Genomic DNA, 16,184 nt, shown 5'->3' with positions numbered 1-16,184 from the left:
GATACGTATCATGTCAATGGTTTTTTGATATGTCCAGGGTTGTATCGAATTAAACACTGGTTCAAAAGATAATCAAGCCTTAAATTAATTCGTCTGAATTGATTTAATAAAAATAAAACATAAAAAAATACTGATACAGGCCGATACGCCCTACTGATACTTTAAATCTTGGTGAAGACCATTAGTCTGAGTTTTATTTCGATGCTGTCGAGTCCCTATGATGAAATCTCCTGTGAATGTTGGTGGTGCCATAAAATGGAGGGATTAAAGTGATGAGTTCGACAAGAAAGTTCAAGAAGCATTCTGTATTGGGGTTTCAATTTGATACACACTCACACAAACCAATTTTGATGTCAAGAGTGAGGTCTGAGGCTGATATATTCTCTTTAGGTTGATAATTAATAATTAATTTTCCTAAATCCTGTTAGGGTAGTATCATGGAAACTGGAAAAAATAGGTTTTCTGTCATTCATGATGATTCAGTCTTTGTAATGATGAAGTAGTGTAAGAGTAGCATCCAAATAATGGTAGAAAACCAGTAAAAGTTATTCCTATTTTTTTTTCTGTGCTTTAGTTGTTTTTTTTTTACTCTTATAACCAGTCAAAATCCATTAAGCAATGCTCAGATACAATTTAAGAGAACACAAAACAGTGATAAAGGCCAAACATACAACTATATCAAAGATAGAGAATTAAAAAGCTAGCAGATCAAATAGCTGAAAAAGATTGTAAAACTGGACACGAGCTAGAAAATAACTTGTGAAAGCTATGCAAACGGGATTAAATTTCTGAAAACAGCAAAGAGGAGGAGGGATATCTATCTCCAAGATAGATTGACTCTCAAATAACGAATCTCCCAAAACTGAAAATGAAGAAAACTAGCTTCCAAAAATAGTCTTGGAATACCAAGATGGGCTGAAGACGAGCCTAATTCCACAAATGCCAACCCATGAAAAACTATCTCACCCGCCATAGTTTCAAAGACCCAAAACCATCACTATCCATCAAATACCATCCCCACCCCATCCTCAAAGCTTTGAGTTTTCCTGAATCTTGATCAATGGTCAAAAAACCTGCCCCAACCGGGGAGGGGTGGGGGGAGCTCCACACGAACGGGCCAAATTGCCATCTTTACATAAAATCTTTCATATCAGATCTATGAAGAAACAAAGGGATGATCATGACAGGAGACCTTCCCCTCCCTTGCCAATTCACACATTATAGATTTTAGATAAATGCAGAATATAACTTTTTTCCTTTAGGCAATATTTGGTTTGAAGGAAAAGGTAGGGAAAGGAAGGGAAAGACAGGGAAACTTATGCAAGGTTTGTAAAGTTTTGCTTATCTTTCCCTACCTTTTCTTTCAAACCAAACATAGCCTTAATTTCCTGTACCACTCAGCTTTGATTTCCCCTCCCTTTAATTTCCTTTAATTCACAAATTATATATATATATATATATATATATATATATATATATATATTATATATATATATACGTACATACATACTACCACAACTGAAAGAATGTGGTTTATTTGGGCAAATGTTCTAACTTATAATATAATCACTCAAAATATTTAAATTGGACATTTATTAGTCATTACATTAGGGTTTACACACAAATGCACATACATAAACAAAAGAAGAAAAAGCAATAAAAAAGTTACAAAAATTAAATAAAAGATCAGCTACATGTATACAAATTAAAGTAAAATTATTCTCAACGATCTACTCCATGAATGACAATATTGCTAACACAAGTGACCCTTCCTGTTGCTCAGCTAAAAGGCTTCATAACATGGTCTGAGGCTGTTGAAAATCGTAGAAATGACTACAAGAGAGGCACCTCCAGCACTTACTGCTCAGCATGTGAAAACTAGGTTCTCTAGGAATTGTTAAAGGCCTCTTTGACCTGCAAAAAGTAAAGAAAATTAAATAAAATGAAAAGATATCCATATTAAGATCATTGTTGTGGAATTAGTTATTAATTAGGTTGATTAATTATAGTTTGACAAAGACTACAAAATAGTTCAGATTCAGCCAACTAGTTTGGTAGGTCAGAATGGACACATGGTCCTCAAGTCACCATCATTCCATGCTGCAACATTCATTAGATAGCTTTTTGCACCTTTTATAATAAAAGGATGAAAGTGAAGGTATTTCTTAATATAGTGGTGGAAATGTAAGGCTTAAGAATGTCTAAAGAGCTTAACTGTGTTTTGCTTGTAAAATTATACCTGTGAGGAAAGAAAGGTCTGTCAAAGAAAGGCATTAGTTGTGCTCTTGGGATCATTTCCTTTCTCAGCATCCGAATCTCTTCTTCTTCTATAATCTGAATCAGTTCATGATGTCCATGAGATTGTATATATTCATAATTTTTCTATTATGTTGTGGGAAGCATGTCATTATTAAAGCGTACCTTCAGCAATTTTTGTTCCAGTTGCCTCTGCATTTCTAGTTGACTAATCTTACTTGCAATCTGTGAATTTAAGAGAAAATTTGCTAAACACTTGATAGGGAAAAACTATTATGCTTGGAAGAAATCTTTCACGCCATGGAAGAAAAAATAAATTGTCGGTACTTACAAAATAATTGAATTCTGCACGCTTGGCTGCTCTTTCTTGGGTGTGGAGCTTGATTTCCAATGGCCTTGTTTGTTCTTTGGCAGAAATTTTGTTGGAAGCCTACAAATGGGCGTAATCCATTTTGGATTATAGAACAAAGTGGGGGGGGGGAGAGAGAGAGAGAGAGAGAGAGAGAGAGAGAGACCTTTGATTTATCATACAATCGCTCTTGCAGTTGTCCTTTGGGCTGTGGAAAATTAAATTCAAAAGGAATGATCAAAAGAATCAACACGTAAAAACACTTCTATGGTGACTGAGTATCTTACCTCACTCTGAAGTCTAGCAGGCTGTTGAGATTGGCTGCATCTCACTGCTCCTCTCACACTGGAAGACATAGTAGAACTAGGACTAGGCTTCATGAACTTGAACCGGAAATTAAAAGGAAAAACAAAATCTTCACTACATTATCATTGAGTTGGAAGGAAAACAAATAAATGAAAAAAAAAATCTCAAAAATTAACTAGGAGTAGTTCTCAATTATTGCTGCCTAGCTTAGTTCTGCTTAACAAGCCGAATCACTTTTTTTTTTCTTTAATTCGAATCACATCTAAACTTTATATCATATTTTCTTATTTTCTCAAATATATATTGATCTTCTAATGTAGGTCTCAAAATCATGGACTTTTTCCCTCCATGAAAAAAAAAACATGGATTTTTCTGGATAGGCACTTTTTGGGCCTCAATGACCCTAATATAATATCTGGGCTTAAGTCTAATAAGCCCAATGCTCCAAGATGACGAGCCTGGATTTGCTGACCACAACACGTTACTGGTCACGTTCACCCAACCACACATATGGAACATTGAATGTGTTGTGGTCACCGAAAATCTCAACGTGTGGCTGGATGAGTGTGGCCAGTAGATCTGAACTCCTCCAAAACCTCCCTCTTGACTTAGATTTGGCTTGTCAGAGGTCTTAGGTCCACAGACCTAAACCGAAATAATAGGACATGCATCCCTACAAGACAGCACCCTCTAGTTATAGTGGTTTGCTGATAATCCTCCCACCAGCGCAACAAAATGTCAAAAACGTGTACTAGTTTTGAACAAGTACAGAAGGATTGAAGTCCTAACCTTTGGTGAAGAAGAACTGCTAGGGTTTTCCATGGTGCCCTGATGACAAAACCCCGCACTAAACAAGATATAAAGAAGAGAAGGGGGAGAGATGGGGAGTTAGTCTCTGTGGATTGGTAAACGATGATGGGTTTTGTTTCTGACTTTCTGTTGCTACATCAAACAGCTTTCATATGGCGGGCTCTTTATTCTCTCTGGTTCAGCAATCCTTGTAACTCAAACTTTCTGATCTAATCTCCTTTCTCATGCAGCATATCCTTATTAACTTTAAAGTTGCTGGGAGTCTGTTTGTGGGTTCAATCAGGCGAAAAGTCTCCACTATCGTATTCACGATTCAAAGGGTCGTGTCAACTATCCATCCTTGTCCCTATCCAATTGAGTAATGAAATAATCCAAAAAACGGTTTGGTAAGCCAAGGGTTGTTCAAAGCCCATTTTCAAGTATTTTCTTTGTTTTGTCCGTTTCATCTAAAAAAGAACTAACAATTTAATGAAATTGGAAGGTGATTTCGTGTAATGCAGTTGTGACCCAAAGTTTGCTTTGTTTGGAATATTGACCGACTTCTCAGATGATGCTTGTAAGTTAGAAGAATTAGAATACACCCAAAATTTGGTTATGGTTATTGGTTAGTACTACACTTAGGCTGTATTTGGTTTGAAGGAAAAAGTAGGAAAAAATAAGGGAACTGTAAGAAAATTTTTACAAACCTTATATAGATTTTCCTACGTTTCTCTTTCTTTTCCTACTTTTTTTTTTTCAAACCAAACATAACCTTAGAGATATCTCATGTATTCCCAAGTGCTTTTGAGCTGATCCAGTCAACAAAGATAGCGCAGAAAGGAATTATACTTTCACTTTTAATAATTGTAATTGGATTTTCATATACATTTTAACAAATTTCATTTGCAATAATTAAGTATGCAAGTTCAGGGAAGCGCCTTCTAACTTCTCCATTTTGAGTCCGAAGGAGCTGCACTTGATGGCTGTGTTTAAGGCTGTTTTAGCCAATGCTAATGTTCCATGCTAGTCATTAAGTGTATATGCTCCACAATCACTAAATTCTCACTTCATGTGTATGTCTGACATGGAGCGTTTTTATTGGTAAAACAGCCCTTAACACAGCTATGGCTGCAATTGCATTTGAATTCTATTTGATTTGATTATTGAAAATCAAATTCCGAATCCCATTGGAAAATCCAAAATATTGGAAACGGATATACATATATACATTTATTAGATTAAAAAGGACATGAGTCGAAGTGATTAAAAAATTTTTATAATTATTTTCTTAAGAAATGGTTAAAAATAATTTAAATGCCTATAATTTAACAATGAATATGATATTACATAGAACGGAATTGTGAAATAGGATTCATGCTGCCAATCCCATATAGTTGGGATAAGGCTTGGACAATGATGACGATTTTAGTTGTTGCCCATAAGGCCCATTTTTTGGTTCTTGGGTTGTTCACACCGGTGTTTAAAAACCGGTTCAGAGGTTAACCATTTTTATCTCTCAATCACGGGTCAACAGTTCAACCATGACACATCATCACTATATATATATATATATATATACATATTTATGTGCAATTATATTGAATAAATAGCATATGATTATATTTTTATTTCAGTTTTTATTTTTTATAAATAAAAATGTTAAAAGTTGAATTTTGAGGCTAAAATTGGTGTTTCTTAGAAAAAATAACAGGGCAGGCACCTTTGTCACATTGGAACAAATAGCACTTGAAAAGTTACCTAAAATCAAAAGGAAAAGGTCACCCCAATTGAATAATTGTGAACAAAGTAATGGCCTCTATTAGTTTACATATACATGCCACTTGTAACCCGTGACCTGATGAATGGATCAGTTAGGTCAATAGTTCAACTCAACAGTTTTTGGTCAAATACTGGGTTTTAGGAAAAACTGAACCTGGAAATAGAGTTGGGTCACAATTTAAACGTTTCAACCATCTGGATCAACAGTGGGTTGAAAACATTGATCCATATCGCATCACCTATAGGGACAAACTACGGAAATATGTGCACTGAAATATTGATTTATGACTATAAGATGTTTCATGACTACCCAATCAATGGGCCCAATTGGGCCATATCTCTATATCTCTATTTCCAATTGGAGGTATGGTTAAGCACTCAAACTCCCTTCTCAAAGTCTGTCTTCCCTGGCTACCTTATGCTTTAGGCCAGCCCAAAGTTATGAACATGTATCATACTAGCTATTGGGGTTACACTTTGGGTTCATGCTCAAATTTTAGGGTCATCAATTTGGTTTGCAATTGGAAACAGAATCTAAATTCAACGGAATTGGAATGGACTACTCCCCACCCCACCTTTTTGGTTTAAACAGGAATTGAAATCAGAATCAGAATCAGGATTCTCATTCTCAAAAGAGGGGGAGGGAATGGCCATTTCCTCAAATGGGGGAATTCCATTCCAGCAGCAATGAAAACTTTATTCTGATTATATTGATTCCAATTCCAGACCCATATTCCTACAAACCTAATGGAACCGTAGATTTCTTAAGCTATTGAGCCATTTTAGGCAGATACCATACTTTTTTCATCACAGAAATTACCTAGTTTGGTAGAGAATAAGAGAGAGCCAGAAGATTAAGAGAAGTTTTAAAGGATGTTTTCTGAAGTTTGTCTTTCTCCAAACACAGTCTTAGATTTGTGGTATGAAGTTTGATACAAAATCCAAAATATTGGACTTTGGATTGCATTGGAATTTATTCTATATCCTTTTTATTATTTTTAAAATAAAGAAAAATTAATAAGTACAAAAAAGCTATTTTAATTTCAACATATAAATATATAACAAATTTACATATAATATAATTTTAATCGGGCTTAATTAAGATCTTAATTGGATTGGATGTTAAGACATCTGCAGAGTGGAGTCCATTCATAACTGAACCGTACGTAGCTACAAGCTACAAACCTTATCAATGGTCTTTGTTACAAATTAACTATAATTTCTGCTTGGAAAATGAATCTGTTTGTGGTTTTAATTGGGCACAAAAGCCTCTACTAATCATAGCAACGAATCAAACAGTTGGGTCAGCTATCGACCATTGTCTGTTTCCAAGTCTGAGAATGAAATTCAAAAAGGTCTCCTAACCCAACGGTTGTTCAGAGCTCATTTTCAAGTGGTTTTTAGTCTCATCCGTTATCTAACAAAGAATTGACCATTTAGAGGAACTGAAAGGCACCCTTATAATCTTAGTCGGGTGGACCTAATTGTTAGATGCTTGTAGTTGAAGTTAGCATAAAATGAAGATAATTGGACCCTTGAAATATGATATTAATTTATGAGTGGAAAGTGCTAATAGCTAGGTTTTAAAGTATGGGAAAGACTATTATTTAAAGATACTGTAGGAAATGTTTGGTATGGTTTTATGCTTTATTGTTCAAATTCATATAAATTTGTAAATGCGTTAATAATAATAAATCTAATGTTAAATAAAATTATTAATTAAATGAGAAATAAATATATATTTTGTTGATTTATATAAAGTATGAATTATAAGAATGCATTAAAAATTTATGAAATGGCAAAACAGGGTTCATGTAGCAGACCCCATTGGGACAAGACTTAGATGATGATGATGAAACTATGAAAATACATGTGGGAAATATTGGAAAATGATGAAAAAAATTAAAATATGCACGAATGTGTTTAAGAAGCCAATATAAATCTCCTTAACACTTAAAATACGAATTTTGATGATCAGTTTGTTTTCTTCTTTAGTTTCTTTATCTTTTTTTATTTTTATTTTTGTATCAACTTTCTGATTCATCAATTCAGAATTTCAGACCAATGCAATACGATACAGAACAATATGAACCGCCATCCGGTGTCCTTATTTCCATTAAACACTTATTGGTACTACCATATGCTATATGCTACATCTAGCTAGATAAAAAATTATCAAATTTCTCTAAATATGATGCTGTGCCCTATCCTGTTCATGAGTGACAAAGTTTTCTTTCTGTTCCATAGGGTGGTTATTCATGCTCTGTGCTCTGTGGTTAATCAATCCACCCTGAAATTAAATTAAGCTAATTAATACTTTTCCATCGAACCCCCTCAAATATCCGGCGCTATCGTCATAAACTAAAGCTAAAGGCTAAAGCCGCTTGGAATCTGTTAATGGGTGGAATTTAGACTAAAATAGTAATGAATCAAAGGGTAGGGTAGAGTAGGGTCAACTAACCACCATTATCCTTTTCCAAAGTCAAGAATGAAATCTAACAAATCCTTAATTAAATTAACCCAATGGTTGTTCAGAGACAATTTTCCAAGTGGTTTCCTGTCTCATCCGTTATCTAACAAAGAATTGACCATTTATGGGAATTGAAAGTTGTCCCTATCTCTAGTCAGCTTCTGATTAGAATATTGACCTACTTGTTAGTTGCTTGTAGTTGAAGTTATGGCACTAGTTGAGGATAGGAACCACTCTTCAAATGGAATTTTAATAAAAGTTATGGCGGCGGTTCCTCCCCCGAGAGCAAAGTTTAAATTAAACTAAATGAGGTTAAAAATAGAGAGAATGACCGATCAGTCTAGAATTTGTAGGTTCAAAATACAGTTAGAATGTATTTCAGTTCAAAATATGTTAATTTATGGGCGGACATTAATATATAAAGTGGGGGTTTTTAATCTTTTGAATATTTATAATTCTGCAGTAGAAATAAAAAATTTGCAATGGGTCTGTTCATATTTCTTTGCTTAAAATATTAAAAAAAGTAATTTTAGGCTGTTTTTAGCATTTCTCATTTTAATGATTTATCTCGTTAAAAACTTAATATTCATAACGGCATTTTAACTGCAAAAAAAACTCAAAATAAGAAATGTCAAATGCAACCTTAATATATATAATAAAATGCCTTTAAAAGATGCTCAGGTACATAGGATTGACATCAAGATATGCATGAATTTTCTTTCCTGGAAAATCAATATAAATGTCATGAATGTTTAGAAAAATACTAACTTTCAATAATTATTTTTTGTTCCTTTAGTTTATCTTTATTCTGTGTAATTTTCTGGTTGATATGGTCTGTTGTATATTGATCTGCATCCTCTTATACTCATCGATACTATATCAATGCAAACCCATATGGGGACTGGTGCATGTGAAATTGCATATATCCCGGTGTTCAACCTGTGCCATACAGGATGGTCGTACATAGACTGATAGACTCTCTTATAAGGATTTATCTGGGAATCCAGATTTTCTGCTCGTTTTCTCTGTGTACGCCCTACCCACAGTATACTGACGCTGCACATTTTACGATACAAGATGACAATGTGTGGCTGAAATTCAAACGGGTAGAGAAAGTCCGATTTGCTAACTGGGCCATTAAAGCTCAAGATTTTATATATAGATTCATAGGCCCAGGTGTTCAGCCTGGGCATTATGCTCTAGACTGGGTCTTCCATGCATTATGCTTTAGACCAGGTCAAGTTTATGGTGGTATAACATTAAGCTCATCAGCTTTTTTAAGTTTTGGATTTACACTCAAATCATTTGCATTGTTATGGTTTTGCATCAGTGCAAATATAATTACATTGCAATTAAACACAGTCTTAGGGATCGCAAGGGCTCAGCTTTGGGCATGTTGGGTTTAATCCAGACCTGATTTGTCTCCACCCTAACCTCAACCATTTGGCAAAGAGGCTTTGGGGAAAAATACTTGGAAGAAAAATATGGTTTTAGACATTTTCCTGATTAAAAAGCCATTATTTTTAAACTTGATCAGAGGAAAAAAATATAATTTGAACTATTCCCATATTAACTCAGTGAAAAAAAATGAAAATAAAAGAAAATAAAACGTGGGAGAGTGAATGCTTTTTTTTTTTGGCATTGAGATTTTTGGCATTTGGGACACATCCAGGCTGTTCATTCCCAGGTAGGGTTGCATGTCAAATTGCCCGATTAGAAATATTTCAACTATATTGCGTTTTCATTAGAATTTGTGTCCACTGAAAATTTAACAAATTCAACCCGACTCAAGTTAGCTTCCTTATTCCCTGGGTGAGTTGTGTTGTGGACTACATCCATCCTAGATGCAATTGGGTTTTTCGGCTCTCTTTTTTATGGGTTAATTTGTTTATGGGCTGGGCTTGGAATTGGCTTTTGTCAAGACCCATGAATAGGTCTCTTCGTGTGGATGGAACCATGAGAACATGGATTAACCTTGTTCTATTTGCAGGGAAGATAAAAAGGGGATTAGTTCTATTCACGAATTTATAAACAGTTGGCAAGAAGAAATCCCTACTCTAAAGAAGAAGACTCAGTCCAACCCACTCAAGTTGCAACTCCTGAGCTTTAAACATAGGCTTGGTTATCAAACTTTATGATTTTTTCCCTCTGATCAAAATGAAACTTGGCTTTGTTATTTCTTCATTATGCATTTTGTACAGATCCATCATGTTACAGATAAGCTGAGTATTACATCAGTTAAGCATTAATGACTGCGTTGACACTTCTGGGTTTTATAAATTAGTACTATATGCTGGTGGGGCCTACATTGGGTCTTGGCTGACATAAGATTCCAATCCAAGGACAGCCCATTTTTTGTACATTAATAGTACAACAGGTCTCTTATTCCTGGGCTGCGTACATAGAATGTAGACTTCAGGGCTAATTTATTGATGGGTCAATGGGGCTACTACTCTGAAGATCATATGCCAAGGATCTCTGCAGCAATGAATTTGTGCCTTGGAATCATATAGGATGCAAAAGGATCGGATCAAATTTGAACAGGTATATTTGAATTCGATTCAATATTGTTCATGTTGGATTTGATCCAGGACTCGATTTAAATTTGAATCTTATCGATAAATTGAATTTTTAGATTTGATCTGATTCAATTTATTTTTTTTAAATTAATAAATTATTAAAAGAAAAATAAAATAGACTAAATTAAATAAAGTAAAAATAAAAATAAAAATATTTTTAATTATTTTTATCATATATATACATATTTTTTATAAAAAATAAATAATATAACAAATTTATAAATGTATAATATAAAAAATATATTTATAAAAAAATAAAAAACACATATATGTATTATATATTTATATTTATAAACATATAATATATCGGATTGGATAGAAATGATCAGAATCTGATCCTATTTCTGATTGGATCTTATTATCCCATCTAATCCAAACAGGGGTGGTCTAAATTCGACCAAATAGGATCTAATCCATTTACACCCATAGAACCAAACTCAAATTCCAAAAGCTAGACTGATTTGGAGTCCGTGGGTAGACCCATCTACCTGCTGTTGGGTGTACTAAACCCATTTGCAACACTAACAAATGTATGTGCTACAGGTCTTGTACCAGCTGGAGCTCCTGCCTCATTATGAATCACTTTTTGGTCTCACCTAGTCATCTTATTGAATAATTTTGGGTTTGGTCTGGTTAGAAGAGCCAAGACTCTAAATTTGAGCATCTATGATTGTGAATTAATTAACAAGAGCCAAGACTAAAGTTTGGCCAAATGAGCATGGGCCAACCTTGTGCTCAATCTTGTTCACAAACCCCAGCTTAACAATTCAAAGCTCGGATCATTTACTCTTGGCCTTTTTTTTCTTTTTTTTTCTTTTATTTTGTTGTTAATGGCGCCAAGGCCTCAGACAAGTGGGTTTATACTTCAAACATATGACTGGAATCCTCTTAGGCTGTGTTTGATTTGAAGGAACAAGTAGGAGAAAGAAGGAAAAGGTACGAAAACTTTACAAATCTTGGATAGATTTCCCTACATTTCCATCCCTTTCCTTACCATTTCCTTCAAACCAAACATAATCTTAGAGTCAAGTGCTTATCACTACACCAAGACCAATTGGTGATGGTGAAGAGATACAACTTTATTTTCTCATCGTGACAGTGTAGAGCCCCACATCTGTGTAATAGTGGGCACATGTTGTGAGTGGGCCTGAAGGGCTTTGCAGTCCACACATGATGTGAGACTGAATCAGCCCCCCACAATGTCCCACAGCACATCTCCGCCATGTACTGGAAACATCTCCCGATGATGACATTATCATTCCTGGTATTATCATTGAGAAATGGGAAAATATTCCCAATACACAGCAAGGATGTACTGTAGGACATTGTGGGGGGCTGATTTGAACTCCCCGGCTTCTCATGTTGGCTTCCTCAAAAGTGACAAATCAATCATGTGGGTTTTTATCAAAATTCATGAGATTGATTGGTCAAGTTCTTTCTAGTATCATGTCTTTCTGAGAGAGAGAGAGCATTATAGCTGAAAACGTTTTCTCATGCCAAACAGATTGTTCTTCATTCCTATGGATAAGTTTTCTTTTCTTATATTATGTTGATATTCTTAATGACAGTGATAGCCCTAAAGCATTCACATTGAGCGTTTTTTTTTTTATTTGATTTAAAGACTAAATCAACTTCAATCTATAATTAATTGATCTTACATGGATAGAATAGACACAAAAACACCATTTGTACCTGCTAGTACAGTCAGGCTATAAGCATTACTTGATGGTGCTGAATTTGACACTTCTCGATTTTGCAAATTAATATTGATATTGCTTATATATATATATATATATATATATATAATACAGATATTGTACTGATTGGAGCTGGGCTTACATAAGATCCCACCTCAATCACTGTCTATTTTTAACTTATTATAGTGCGCAATATTGTCCTCCTATACCTAGCTGCCTAAATATTGAATATGTAAATCATTGAGCCTTTAATGGAGCTGATTGATTGTTAAGCTTTGTTAATTGCCTTTAATTTAAATTTGAATCACATATAAATTTTATCTTTGCTACACTTTTGCATCTATTTGTTTGTAATTTATGATTTGCACTTTTATTTGGTGTAAAAATTATATTTCTTGCCTTATTAATTTGTATTTTTTGGCGTTGCAAAATTTTCATTTAAAAATTTACACCACCTTTCTCTTAGTTTGATTCTCTCTCATAAGATGTAGGGACCGGATCATTTAGCTTCCTACTTTGGTCCTCCCAAACAAATAACCTTTCCCCTTGCCTTTATTATCTCTCATATTAAATGAGAAATACATTCTTTTACTTCCTATTTTATTTATCGCAAACAAACAAGACAAAATCAAACGTGAAACAAAAATAAATAAGAGTTTGCACTCCAACAAATTTATGCTCAAACCCACGTTTGAAAAGAAATGATAATTTAGTGTCCAATCTCGAGAGGAGGCCCATTTTGCACTAGTGCAAATAAAATTCACACTGCAATAAATTTATGCTCAAACACATGTTTAGAAAGAAATAATAATTTAGACCAAGCCCAAGAGAAGACCCACCTTTTTGGGCTTACTAAACCCATTGGTAGACCTACTTACAAAAAAAAAAAAAAAAAAAAAAAAAAAAAAAAAAAAAAAAAAAAAGAAAAAGAAAAAAAAACCATTTCTAGCTCTAATAAAAGTATCTACCACGAGTCTACTATTTGTACCTGGTGCATTTCCTAGCTAGGTGTTCGGTTCGTAGTTGTGTTCGTGTTTCATGATTTCATTTGCTTCATGAACAGGTAGATGGGCCCAAGAGAAGGCTCTTTTCTTTTCTCCATTAATCCTTAATCATTTTGGTCTAATACCCATTTTGCAATCTCCATTAATGAAGATATCAAAACCCTTATTTTAATTTTTCTTAAACATTTATAGAGAAATCAAGCTACGTAAATCTGGAGGCATCACATCACCTGAAGTCAGAAATCTTCTATGTTGCCATTCCATCTCCATCAGGTATCAATTATTTGGTGTTTCCAATTTAGTATTACATTGGCTGTCTGGTTTCCCTGCATATATCCCTGCAGGTTGATGATGATATTTTGAGAGCTTTGCACGGGATCTTGCACATAGATTCAAAACCCCATGTAGTTTTTGACTTGTTCATCAAAATTCAGATTTCTTGTTGCCAGTTTTCATCACCCCCATATATCAAATTGTAATGGAGCTGTCATCTGAGAGCATCACAGAATCCGTTTTCTGAATAGCTAGCACTCTCCGCGCGAGAGTCTTATATATAAGAAAAGAACCAAACGGAAGCAGTGTTGTGATTTGTGAAAACCAATAAGAAACATATATGGCACCAGCTTCTTCCGTTGCAGTCCTTATACTGAGGCTCCTTACCTTTCTTTGCCTTCTAGTTTCTCTTATTGTCCTTGCAGTTGATTCAGTCGCCACCGTCGACGTGAAGATCCACTTCAATGATGTTTATGCTTATCGGTAATTCAGCCATATTAATTACTAGTTGTTTCTGTATTAATTGTTTTGTGTAGTTTCGTCTGGTGATGATGATTCGATTCTTTCTTTGATCTCTCTCTCTCTCTACGTACCTTTGATCATGAACTCATTAATTGCAGGTATATGCTTTCAACAATTGTATTTGGGTTTGTATACACACTCCTGCAAATCCCATTTGCGGTTTACTACGTTAGCACAGGGAAGCGACTTATAGACACTGATGACATTCTACTGTTTAATTTCTACGGTGACAAGGTTTTTTCAGCACCGCCCTACAATTTCCTGTTCATAATTTTGCTTTCTAGCTAGCTACTTTTGTTTTCGTTTCAAATCTACAAATGAAATGGAATTGTCCAAGGCGTCAACCCTAACCCAACCCAACTTTATATCAGGTTGGAATTTCCCAACCTTAACCCAATCTTCAACCCAACCTAACCCTGTTCTTTGCATGCATTAGGCTGGGTTGATGCAACCCAAGTTGCACCTCTAGTTAATACACACAATTAGTATAAGAAGAAAAGAAAAAATGAAATGAATGAATGAATGATGAAGCTAGTTCTATATGATCAGATTAATATTTCACCTACTCCTGTACTCTCTGCATCTTAACTCTTTTATCATCACATCAAGAGTTCTTTTCCAAGTTCAGGTTATTCGTGTTGCAAACTTTTGGTTAACACCATATATCTAGATAGATAAATGATTTGAATTATGATTTGAATTATTCCAGAACAATTAATTAATGATTTAGAACCTTTCAGATGTCAATTTCAAGAGACTAATGTTCATTAGCTTAAGCAGGTAATTTCCTACTTCTTAGCCACTGGTGTTGGGGCAGCTTTTGGTGCTACTATTGATCTTAAGAAGAGAATAGGTGAAATCTCCAAAAGTGTTGAACTGGTCCTTTTCTCTAACTTGGACTCTTTCTCTAAGTTGGACGATTTCTTTACAAAGGGAAATGTCTCTGCTAGCTTGCTGCTTATTTCTTTCTTATCTACCGAAGTATTATCTGTCTTGTCATCTTTGGCCCTTTCCAAAAAATGATAGTTTGGAATATATGTAGTATATGGTCCAAAGCATGATTGTTCTTCAGTTCTTAGATATGTGGTGATGTCATATAATGCTCTTCTCTTTACAAACCAGGGATCTTTTGTAAATTAGCTACTTCCTAATGTGCATTAAATGTCTATTCATAAAAAAAAATAAAAATAAAAAAAAAGTGTACTAAATGTCATGGTAGTTTTGTGATTGTAAGAATTTCATTGTATATAGACATCAAGAAAAGGAATTTCATTGTATATGGTTTGGATTATGAGATATGTGGGTTGTCCCCACTTATCATAAACACATTTGCCTGATATGACTTTGAAAGAGTATTATGCAAGAGTTGACCTCAAGTCAGGTCCATACTTTTTAACCATAACTCTTACCTCATCTTCATCTCAATCCAACCAAGCCTAAATTTTTTGGGCTGGGTTTGGGCTAACCTGGCCCAAGTAGTTGCCCTACTTACAACTAAAGGAATCACTCTTATCAACAAAAATCAATATAATCAAATGATCTTTAACGCGCGTTTTGGATTGAGATCGCATGGTGTCCATGTTGTATCTTTGGTTGGATAAAGCGAAGTCTATCTCCACCAGAAGCCTTTTCATTGAAATCAAGGGTAAGGGAAGACTTTCCATCTTGGTGAAAATAAGCAATTGGCTTGTCTTTATTTAACTTAGGAAGAGATCAAGTGATCAACTATTGGTTTGGGTAGCTCGAAATGTATTGATCCTATTCTTCCATGGGCTTGGGCTAAAATTGAAACCCAATGTGTAAACAGTCTAGGATTGTGCTTGAACTTTTCACTAAGGACTTGTTCGTTTTTCAGATTCTGAATGGGGGAAGTCAGTCAATGGGGCTGTGGTTCTCATTAATAGCTTTCCTCATGTTAGTTTTCCGGATTTATGTGGCTATGGAACCTATAGAAAAATCACTTTCCTTAGGTAATATCCATCTCCCAAGTGGATAAATAACTTTCCCACATGGGGGCTAAATCGTGTTCGGACAATTTTACCATTCTAACAATAACTTTTTATGGATAAAAGAATTATTGTATAATCTAACTAGGTATCAAAAGAACTGAGGTAAGCAGGTAAGTTGGAGTGGCCCGCCTGTTCCATTTGAAAATTTGAG

General features: G+C 34.6%; 2 protein-coding genes across 2 annotated transcripts; one reads left to right on the top strand and one right to left on the bottom strand.

The window, feature by feature from the left end:
- Nucleotides 1-1,555: 1,555 nt before the first annotated feature.
- LOC148864042 (microtubule-destabilizing protein 60-like) lies at nucleotides 1,556-3,932 on the bottom strand. Its single transcript, XM_088980953.1, has 7 exons — nucleotides 3,701-3,932; nucleotides 2,893-2,988; nucleotides 2,772-2,813; nucleotides 2,588-2,686; nucleotides 2,422-2,481; nucleotides 2,240-2,334; nucleotides 1,556-1,914 (listed from the first exon to the last, which is right to left on the bottom strand). The coding sequence occupies exons 1-7, from the start codon at nucleotides 3,731-3,733 to the stop codon at nucleotides 1,794-1,796; spliced, it is 546 nt and encodes a 181-aa protein (XP_088837079.1). The 5' UTR covers nucleotides 3,734-3,932; the 3' UTR covers nucleotides 1,556-1,793.
- A 9,809-nt stretch (nucleotides 3,933-13,741) lies between these two features.
- LOC148864041 (CASP-like protein 4D1) lies at nucleotides 13,742-15,047 on the top strand. Its single transcript, XM_088975637.1, has 3 exons — nucleotides 13,742-13,985; nucleotides 14,123-14,258; nucleotides 14,805-15,047. Exons 1-3 carry the CDS (start codon nucleotides 13,843-13,845, stop codon nucleotides 15,045-15,047), a joined length of 522 nt encoding a protein of 173 aa, XP_088831763.1. The 5' UTR covers nucleotides 13,742-13,842.
- The last annotated feature ends 1,137 nt before the right edge of the window (nucleotides 15,048-16,184 follow it).

This window comes from Nelumbo lutea, chromosome 3 (assembly GCF_056320005.1).
Source record: "Nelumbo lutea isolate HS-2025 chromosome 3, American lotus-T2T, whole genome shotgun sequence".
In the NCBI taxonomy this organism is placed as follows: domain Eukaryota; kingdom Viridiplantae; phylum Streptophyta; class Magnoliopsida; order Proteales; family Nelumbonaceae; genus Nelumbo; species Nelumbo lutea.
The sequence above is the reverse complement of the archived record's forward strand: the minus strand, read 5'-3'. Positions and strand labels throughout refer to the sequence as shown.

Bases quoted from the DNA above. Each gene is read 5' to 3' on its own strand.
- LOC148864042 (XM_088980953.1), bottom strand. From the start codon at position 3,733: ATGGAAAACCCTAGCAGTTCTTCTTCACCAAAG. The intron at 2,989-3,700 runs GTTAGGACTTCA...TTCCGGTTCAAG, and splicing joins GCAGTTCTTCTTCACCAAAG to TTCATGAAGCCTAGTCCTAG. The intron at 2,482-2,587 runs GTAAGTACCGAC...TTAAATTCACAG, and splicing joins GTGCAGAATTCAATTATTTT to ATTGCAAGTAAGATTAGTCA.
- LOC148864041 (XM_088975637.1), top strand. From the start codon at position 13,843: ATGGCACCAGCTTCTTCCGTTGCAGTCCTTATACTGAGGCTCCTTACC. The intron at 13,986-14,122 runs GTAATTCAGCCA...CATTAATTGCAG, and splicing joins AATGATGTTTATGCTTATCG to GTATATGCTTTCAACAATTG. The intron at 14,259-14,804 runs GTTTTTTCAGCA...TAGCTTAAGCAG, and splicing joins TTAATTTCTACGGTGACAAG to GTAATTTCCTACTTCTTAGC.